The 9,872-nt window shown below is 51.3% G+C and overlaps 3 protein-coding genes across 3 annotated transcripts; 1 reads left to right on the top strand and 2 right to left on the bottom strand.

Moving 5' to 3' along the window:
• Positions 1–60: 60 nt before the first annotated feature.
• On the bottom strand, positions 61–1,655 carry SEPMUDRAFT_134423 (uncharacterized protein; the record flags this gene model as incomplete). Its single annotated transcript, XM_016902643.1, has 2 exons — positions 350–1,655; positions 61–258 (listed from the first exon to the last, which is right to left on the bottom strand). The coding sequence occupies exons 1-2, from the start codon at positions 1,649–1,651 to the stop codon at positions 61–63; spliced, it is 1,500 nt and encodes a 499-aa protein (XP_016759359.1). The 5' UTR covers positions 1,652–1,655.
• Positions 1,656–2,153: 498 nt separating this feature from the next.
• Positions 2,154–3,657, bottom strand: SEPMUDRAFT_126816 (uncharacterized protein). Its single transcript, XM_016902105.1, has 2 exons — positions 2,964–3,657; positions 2,154–2,911 (listed from the first exon to the last, which is right to left on the bottom strand). Exons 1-2 carry the CDS (start codon positions 3,451–3,453, stop codon positions 2,604–2,606), a joined length of 798 nt encoding a protein of 265 aa, XP_016759358.1. The 5' UTR covers positions 3,454–3,657; the 3' UTR covers positions 2,154–2,603.
• Positions 3,658–7,793: 4,136 nt separating this feature from the next.
• Positions 7,794–9,074, top strand: SEPMUDRAFT_142712 (UPF0187-domain-containing protein; the record flags this gene model as incomplete). The annotated part of the gene is made up of 1 exon (XM_016903013.1): positions 7,794–9,074. The coding sequence occupies one exon, from the start codon at positions 7,794–7,796 to the stop codon at positions 9,072–9,074; it is 1,281 nt and encodes a 426-aa protein (XP_016759357.1).
• Between the last annotated feature and the right edge of the window lie 798 nt (positions 9,075–9,872).

The raw sequence follows: 9,872 nt of genomic DNA, 5'->3' as shown, positions 1-9,872 counted from the left end.
ATATCTGATTCTGATCGGCTAGTACATGTACCTTATGTATCCTGGTACTCACAACATCCGTCACCATCCCATCACCAATTCACTGCTGTTCGCCAGTAGAGGTCTCGCAGGGAGCAGAGCTTGCCGTTCCACATCCGTCGTCGTCGTCGACATTCTCCGACCTCTAGTATATCTCTGATCCGCGTGACTCCAGATCTGCGCAATGGCCGCAGTGGGCAATAACGGCAGAAATAACACAAACAGGATCAGCACACAAAACTGTGCCAAGCTGTTGTTAGTTATTGTCTGTGACTCATCAAAGCAACTCGCGGGGGAGGGCGGAAAGGCAATTGCGGTGGATTGTACGTACTTGCGATAATCCAATATTTCCAGCCGCCAACACCGGCACCATGTGGAAGAGAAAGAAGCTCGTGCATCCCAACCCGCATATTGCGAGAACCAAGATACACAAGCGATCAGTGCCGTTCAGTCGCCGGCCAAGCCCTCCTCTGAAGGAACCTGAGTGCCTCGTCTGCTGCGCTGCACTCGGCTTTCTGATGGAAAGCCTTCTGGTACAGAACGAACAGGTCAATCGTTCGGCACGCTTCGTCGGGCAGCTCTCACCGCTCTCTGTGCCTATCGTTCTGCGTAACCGACCATGTCGCTCAGCTCTCTGGGATTGTGATATGGACGACAGAGACGTGCTCTTCAGAGATTGCCGCGTCACTCGCGCCGGAGTGGTGCGCCGTCTATACTGGCGCACCTCATTCTTCCGACTCGGCCGAGGCTGTACCGTAGACTTGGCTGACGATGTGACAGATGTTGAATCTTCTGACCTCTTTCCGAGCGAGGATTCAGGTCGATCTTCTGGCTCGTGAGCTTGATGCGTGTCATGTCTTTTCAATGAGTCACCGACGTACTGTTCACCGGAGCTGCCTCGGTCCGCAACGCTCAGTGTATCCTGCGTCGAAGATTCAAATGTCGTCGTAGCTTCCGAGAAGGTGCGAGCGGTACGTTTGGGAGGTATGCCATCTACAAATGGACCATTTGATGCGTGGCTCCACTGAGTGGTTGGGGGGCTGCATTGCGCCTCTCGCGTAGGACTTGCTCTTGCTGGCACATGAGCCGAAGAATCGCAAACGTTCGATCCACGTCTCAGAGCACCTTCTGTCAGGAGATGGCGCGGTGGCGAGAGAGATTTCGTCGTCCAATTGCTGGCGGTCCTCGTCAAGGGGTGTGGGGGAGGTGAGAGGATATCCGCGAGTGGTGAGCGCAGTCTTTTGTTCGATGGACCATCCGAGTGCTGCGAGTCTGTTCCCGACCTGTTCACCTCACTCGGTCTATGGGCGCGCTTCGTGGTCCTCGTGAGATCTAACGGAGATGTCCGCGATGCGCTGCGAGTGGGGGAGGTGCGATGCAGCTCCGTAGATGCTTCGCGAGATCTGTACCATTGCTGACCAGTTGCGATCGACTCCTCGCGCGTAAAACGATTGGCCCGACGGCTGTTCTCGCCAGCGATGATTTCCTTCTGAAGTGGTCCAGTGTTCGGAGGATTAATGGTTTCATGAGGCGATACTTCGCGAGACGGTGGTGGCTGCGTCCGCGGTTTCGTCCATGCCAAGCGTCCTGCCTCTTCTAGCTCGCGCTGCTCCTGTCGTCGAGCCTCGTTCATCTTGAGCCTTCGCCTGAAGTCGTGAGTTCTGTAGAGAGAGGGAGAGAGAGAGAGGAAGAGAGAGGGAGAGAGAGGTGTGGAGAAAGAGAAAGAAGTGGGAGCAGATCGTGCAACCGGAGGGGGATGTAAGATGTATTCATGGATGCTCAATGGAGGGCCATTGCGATCTGCTTGGTAGCTTTCGAGCCAATTATGGGACTCCATCAATGACAGTGGCAGCTTTTTGCTTAGCAGCTTGACCTTTCGACCACAGGCATGGAGCGGGATATCAGTGACAGAGGGATTCGTTTATGTAACAGCGTGAAACTTACCAGCAGGTAGAGCCTTGTTCGCGATTGTGAGAGAGTGCTTGAATCTATCCCCCAACCGCACTTCCACTGGTGGTGCCTGTAAGCCAAGCATCACAGAGCTGCTACCTTTCGGTCGTCAGCGGCATAGACATGTGCTTCTAACAATCAGGAGAATGTTGCATATCAGCTTCCAAAAATGGTGTTGCTTTTTTAAAGCTACCTATAAGTAGTCAAAGCCCGTGGTAATACAATGGCCACATGACCGAGTGGTCCGTCCCGAAATGCCAGTACTTTCGTAGCCTTCATCACTCATCGCTAATGTTCTCAAGCGTGCCCCCTGATCCCTCCAAACGCCTGCCCTTTGCCACAATTGTAAGCTTGCAACACAGCATCCCGTGCTCCTCTCGATCTTCGAGCTTCCTCAACATCAATAACAGACTGCTGAAGCGATGCGCTCTGACCCGTCGCGGTACTAAACCGCGCCAGACATCTGGGCGTCAATCACTACTGCGTGTCTTCGCTAAAGTTGAGATAGTCATCGACCTCGAAGAGTGGGTCGCTGATTGCTGCATCAGTCGCGCCATGCGCGAAGGCAAAAGGGTCATCCACATGGGCACCAAAGGAGTCTTGTGCCATGTCCAGAGGGAGAGCGTAAGATTGCTCTAGCATCCTGCTGCCCGGAAAAGCATACTGCGGTTCGCGTTGCTCGGCCGACACTGCGGGTCAGACGACAACATTTCTGCAGAATGTTGTGTCAGGCCGAGCGGCGCGAACTCGTATGGTCGGGCAGCTGGGGTGAGATCAGGGGTGAAGGATTCGGATTCTTTTTTGTTGCCAATTGCTAGAGGAATGAAGTCGTCGGGGATGTACGCTTCGGGAACAGAATCATCCGATTCTGTCTTGATGTCGATGTGAGAAAAAGAAAAGTCGTCTGGTGGGGATATAGGACTGGAAGGGTCATGTTGTGATCCTACGAGGTGTTAGTATTGAATTATAGCGAGATGGCAGCAGTAGTGACTTACCACTCGATTCCACCAAGGACGGCGCTGGCGTTGAGGTTGTTATGTGCTCATTACCCGAGTCGTCCACCTCTATCCTGACTTCGGGTATTTGTATGTGGGCGGGGAGCTCGCCAAAGTGGCGCCTGTAGGCGTCGAGTGTAGCGTTGGCTCTGGCAAGATGGACGGCGAGATTCTCTGCCTCCTGCCTTTTGCGTTCCCTCGAATTGTGAGCGGCAGCGCGATTGCGCTTGATTCGTTCGATGCGGCGCTGCTCTTTCTCGTCGTCGGTCTTGGCGCGCTTTCGAGGAGGCAACGCAGTCTTGGGTTCTGGTAGTTCCTGTCCCCATGACTTCCTTTTCTTGGCAGGCTTGGAGTGGACGACAATAGCGTCCTGTGTGGAGGATTGGGTGGTTGAGAACTGTGCCCAAGTTTGTTCAGGCGCCGATGGTGTGGGTGAGGCCGACGAGGCGGCGCGGTGCACGTCTTCCATCTTCAGGTACTTGTCGGACATGGTGCTCTGGCTTGGTAGGTGCTGCAAGAAATGCTGTGTGGTGGAGTGCGTGGGGCAGTCGTGGATCATGAATCGATGGAGTGCGCGAGATAGCCGGCAACCATGAGACGGTGGTGGTGGTGGTGGTGGTGATGTTGACGGCGGAAGTGATGGTGATGAGTTGGTTGTAGTTGAGGCCGCTGAGCGCTGGCGCCTGCTGAAGAAAGTCCGAGAGCTGCCACTTGTCCTCTGCGAGAGGGACGGGGACGGGACTTATAACGACAGGGACAAAGACGGGCGGACGTGGGTAAGTGGGGCGAGCGCTCGGGTGCAGCTGCTAAGATAGGGGACGTCAGCTTCCGTTGTTGGTGAATCCCGGCGGGTTCCTGTTATTATGCAGGGGTCTGGTGGTATGACCACCTTATTGACTGGACACCTTAATTCGAGTATTACCTTACCTTACATTCCCGTACTTGACAGTTGACACTGAGGTGTCCTCGATGTTGGTATGGCTGTTCAAAGGTCTCACACACGGAATGGTCACAGCTGGGGAGAGACGTAATAAATCCCACACACATGGCACATCAGAGAGTGCTACTTTGGTGAGGCCGTCATTATGTTCGACTGCTTGATCTTGATGCGACTGGACCCATGGTTGTAGGCATGTAGGAGGTATATGGATGGCCGTACAGCGAGGATCAGGACGGCTAGCCTAAAGTGGAAGATGGTACCACGGCGATGGAACACTGCCCTAGACTCTAGTGGGCATAAATCGCAGACGTCCTTTGTAGTGTTATGATTACTGTACTCCAGCGCCGCAGTCTCACTCAACATGTAAGCGCGGCAGTGTGCATGAAAGTGATGCTTGTGCTATACGAAGAAGTCATATGCATACAGCAAAACCTAAGATGTACCTAGGTACATGTACATGAATGCCAGCTCGCAATGCTTCGGTACTTTGTCCCTTAGTCATGATGAAAGCAATAACGCTGTACGGTACCTGTAAAAGGGTTTACGACCGCTTCTGGCAGGTTCGAACTTTGGCTGGAATCGTTGCTCGTTTCAGCAGCTCAGCCCCCCCGGTCTCGAGCCAGTTTATCCCGGACGCCAATTTTAGACAGCTAAGGTACATTTTCGCACGTCCGCCTTGCGTACGTGTGTGTAGACAGTGTAGTACGAGTGTACCACGGTCGTCAAAGGGATGCCGCGCCACACTCTTACACTTCACCAACACCAGGCGCCCCGTATTCCGCGTATTCCAACACTGTCGCTCTTCAAACTGTAGGGTAGCCCCCTGTGCGTCGCCCGGCACGTGTGCTGACGGTAAAGTATGGATGGGTCGTGACGGCTTGAGGCTTTCGGACTCCTTTCAGGCTTTCATAGCTCTCTCACAGGTCTCGACTCTCAATTGCCAGTGGTACAACCCTGGATTCACTTAAGTTGACACCCAGGTAAGTCGGTAACATACATACCTCTGCACCTGCGGGCTGCGGCAGATTGAGCATGATCGCGAACCCCTGCCACTTCGTGGTGCGGAATATCCGAATAATAATCTGCTGCATGAAAATGCCGGCGACGGCATGTGCTCGCCTTTAGGAAGGAGGTAGGAGGTACATGTAGGTTGAGCACCACTTCTCCCTCGCTCGCTCGCTCGGTTCCCGCTTCCCGCTTCCCGAAGCTCTTTCTCCGCCCCTACCTCCTAGGAGGTACCTCCACCATACACCTGGAGACTGGCGTCTGGACCATTTGACAGCATTTATTAGTGCTGATCGTCTTGTGTCCACTCTACCTCCTATCGTCTCCATGATTGCGACGCCAAGTGAAGCACACAAAGCCACGCGATCATGATTTTGCCTCCACACTCGACGCCCGGCAGCTGCATGTATTCCATCTATTGGCACTAGGTACTTTCGACTACATTAAATGGCGTAAGCTACTGTACCTGGACTTACCAAGCTGCATGAACTGCTGTGCAGTTGACAATACAGAGAAGGACGACACGGACGATAACCAACAGGATGGATACATATCTATAACTTAGGTACTGTACCTGGTACCTATACCTGACTACCTATGGTATGTAGGTACTGGACAAAGAATTGATCGGGCGCAAGCCCCCATACATTGTTTCTGTCGAATGCTCTGATCTAGCACGAATATGCCAACATATTAGCCGTATGCACTTTCCTTCCATACGGTACTGTAAGGTAGGTACAGGTACCTTACTCTCTGTCCCGAAATGCCTGATCATTGTCGTGATGTTGTGCTGTCGCTATCCACCTCTCTGCTAATGACACCAGCTTTGTTCAACGCATTTGTAGCCATGATCGGCTCCACCATCCTCAGTATGGCAGTATCCCTTTTCTAGATTACAGCATCAGTAAAAATTCTTTGTACACATGTTCCATCACATACTGTTTGGGTTGTTGTTTGGACTGCATGCTTGGCATATAGGGCCATAAAGCCCGCAAATACCGTCACCGACAACGAGTTGCGTTATCATGAGCAGAGTGAAGAGGTAGCCGAGCTTTGGAAACATCGTTTTCGTCTTGTGTATGCTTGGTCGTCCGTCGAAGCTATCGAAATTGTAGTGCGAGTGAACCAGATGCCCAATATCAACAGGAAAGACGACGACTTTTATTTAACTGACCCGGATAGGGGCGGTGTATATTCGGGGCCTGACCATGTCTTAACCTGGTCCTTACGGCCTGGTGCCAATATACCTAGGTATACATCTACATCTGTTCATGGTCTTTGAACGATTGCACGAATCATGATGATACATATCTGTTACAGTTTGGGACATCGGCAAAAAGGTTTGGAGGACTAAGGTAGCCAGAAATCCGAATGCGGTGAGCTGATAATTGGTGTCTACCAGGTGGTGTGTTGCTGTCTTCGAATAGGGCGCTCACCGAACATCATCAACATCTCCATACAACCAAAGACACCTATGAGACGGCGTTCTTCCCCAGGGTCTGAGGATAACTCCAAGCGCGACACATATGACAGTCCTCGGGCTGCTCGATGTGGGATGACTATGACCTCCAAGTTGCTATGAAGCCGAGTCATTCGGGCGTCTGGCAATCCAGAAATCCAGCTGCGTCCAATCTCCTGCTCTGCCTGGTGTTCCTTTATACTACTTCGCTCAGGCCCCAAAGCCAAGCACAGCAGCCACCGCTCTCTCGGTCTAGCTCGTTCCGAGCCACCTTCTGGCCAGTTGCCATGCATTCCCTCTGAGAATAATCGAGATGAGTGTGATACATCTCACAGCGTCCCGAACTTCCATCCGGGGAGTGGAGACCTTGACTTGGCCGGACCGAGGTCGAGATGCTTTCGTTCTTGTCGGCATGCTTTGGCATCACAAACACTTCATTCCTAAACTTTCATGCATTTGCCTAGCTTACCTGGTCCACTGGTGCGTGCAGGAAAAGTTGCAGGAGGCGTACATGCTACAGCGATAACCGATACTCACGCATCTAGCGACAGGCACAAGGTGATTGGTCTTCGTATTTGCTCATTCATCGTTGCCGGGGGAGTGTAAGACTGTTGAGACGGGACTACTCAATGATCTTGTCCGGTCACAAAGACGCAAAGGTCAGGCAGGTACCCAGGTAGTTCAACAACGTTTGATGCTCTCAGCGACGTAGACTTCCCACACTTTGTTTCACTTCCCCAAAGGCTGAAATTGTATGCTTCACTGGGAACAGACTAGCGCGAGATCTACTGTAATATCAATCTGCTCGCCAAGGTATCTTCCTTCCTCGCTCTGGATAAGGTGTCAACCTGCTATACTATGTACCTGTAGGTCCCTTACCTAATGCACCTAGTTACCTACCTAATATGGCAGGCTGAGAGCCAGCCGTCGGCAGAACAGCAACCTCACCCGACTATGTGTTCAGGCGGAAAGAGAGGCCCAACACCAGATTTTGACCCACTACAGCAGCGCTAGGCAGTCGCTGTTGCTCTTGCCTCCCAAAATGTCACTTCCAGGAGGCAGGCTCGAAAGCCACGGACAAAACGGGTTTCCCACGTAATGCGAGAGACTGAGAAGCGGACAGATTCTCCCTTACACACCTTACCTTATGGACCTAACACTTCGACGCAGATCCAGGCTGCACCAAATCTGGGAACTCATTGACAGCAGCTAGTCGATTCAGCCTAGACCGAGCAGCATCTCCAGTACCATTACCATCATCATGGCCACCAGCCAGAATCCGGTCGCAGCGATCGACATGGCCATGCCAGAGAGGAAAGCGACTGTCATATCCGAAAGACAAGTCGAGCAAAGCAACCCCGAGCCATCACCAAATTGTGTGCCCCCCTTGAACCGCAGAGACGAGCCAAAGTTCGTGCCGCAGCCTATGTACCACAATCCTACGAAACGCCATGTCGATGTGGAGGACTATTTCCGAGGGCCGCGCGATGTCAACAGACATTCAAAGTGGCCACGATTTATGCGGATGCATGGAAGTATTCTGCCAAAAATGATTTTGCCACTTTCCTTTCTGGCTATCTGGGCGACCATGATCACCACCATACACAAGATGGTGCATACTCTTGCTGTCGGTTCTGTTCTCCTGACGGTCCTGGGTTTCGTGGTCGGTCTAGCTCTTTCTTTCCGCTCCACTACTGCTTATGAGAGATTCACCGAAGGTCGAAAATACTGGGCGCAGCTGCTCCTTGCCAGTCGAAGTCTGGCGAGACTGATCTGGGTGCATGGTGGAGAGAGACACAAGGAGTCCGAATCGCTCGGCAAGCAGGATTTATTGGCCAAGCTCGCAGCTCTTCAGCTTATCAACGCATTCGCTGTTGCTCTGAAGCATCATCTTCGATTTGAGCCTTCCACGGACTATCCGGATTTAGCTCCACTCCTGGGACACTTGCACACTCTGGCTGGTGATGCGGAACAAGAACAGCTGCACGATCGTAGACACTCCAAGCTGAAGTCAGTGGGCCAGTTCCTCGGAGTGCCAATGGCTGAATCGAATCCACGGAAGCTGATCAAGCGCTCCAAGGAAAATCTGGGCAATACACCCCTGGAGATTCTCACATACTTGGCGACATACATTGAAAATCTGTTCCACAATGGCACAATGTCCATCGGATCGCATCAAGGTCAGATGCACACCCAGATGCTCAGCTTGAGTGATGTGCTTACCGGCACGGAACGTGTGGTCAATACACCACTTCCCGTAGCGTACAGCATTTCCATCGCGCAAATCACCTGGGCGTACGTCCTCCTGTTGCCATTCCAACTGGTGACGACACTCGGGTGGATTGCAATACCAGCTACGATCTACGCTGGCTACATCATCATAGGACTCGCCCAGATCGGCCATGAGTTGGAGAACCCCTTCGGAATGGATGTGAACGACTTGCCACTAGATTCCTACTGCCATGAGCTTGCGAACGACATAGATGCGATGACCGCCTCGCCTGCACCTCTGGACAACGAGACTTGGATGCGACACGCCAATTCGAAGCCTCTGTGGCCGTTGAGCAGTCTGGAGTTCAGCGCATGGGAGCACAAAAGTGTTGAGGACATTCGTGCGGCGCTTAAGGCTAAGGCTACGAGCCGTGACGTGAAGAAAGAGAGAATGGCGTCCTATGTAGAGAGCGAGGGCCTTTCAAATGAGGCGTAGATAAAAACCCAGCGGAACAGTTGTTGGCCAAAAGGACTGAAGCGTAGCGTTCTGGTGTAGCGTAGTGTGCATATTGAGATCAGGGTGGTCCCCAATCAATCAAACCTGCGAGAAGCCCAAAGTTTGATTGATTATGTAATCAGTGCCCTCAAGTTTGATTGAGCTTTTATTGACCCCCTCCAACTTTGATTGAAGTTTGGTAACTTTGACAACTTTGACCCTCCTACGTTACCTCGGCGGAATAAGCTCCGATTGGCCTAATTATCTTACCTAATCTACCGGGATCCCGAAGTCTTACCTAATCCTCCCTCTTCCTCTATATCCCTAGGGCTTCTCGGGCTCCCTAGGCTCCCTAGGAGGTAGGCTTCTCGGGCTTCCTACCTTCTAGGGTTACGGGGTATCCTAGGGTTATATAAAAGAACATATAGGACTTAGAAATAGTAGGAGTTTTTTTCTACCTTACTAGAGTCCTTAGGAGGCTCGGAGTTGTATTAGCGTTATAGTTAGATAGTAGTCGCTTAGAATATATATAAGACGCTTAGTATATATCGATATAGTATTAGTACTTAGTTGCGTTTCTACGAATAACTGTATTAATATAGTAAGTTGTATTATTAAAAAGCCTATATCAACTCTATATCGAAGATAATTTGTATAATCGTTATAACTATATAAACACAGTATAGATCAAAACCTGTATTAGAATAAAAACTTGTATTAACACTATATCTAAATCGAGACTATATAAATATAGTATTATATTAAATACTATATTGATACTATAAAAGGAAAGATCGT

This window comes from Sphaerulina musiva (genome assembly GCF_000320565.1).
Source record: "Sphaerulina musiva SO2202 unplaced genomic scaffold SEPMUscaffold_7, whole genome shotgun sequence".
NCBI classification, from domain to species: domain Eukaryota; kingdom Fungi; phylum Ascomycota; class Dothideomycetes; order Mycosphaerellales; family Mycosphaerellaceae; genus Sphaerulina; species Sphaerulina musiva.
This window is presented reverse-complemented; position numbering and strand designations above follow the sequence as displayed.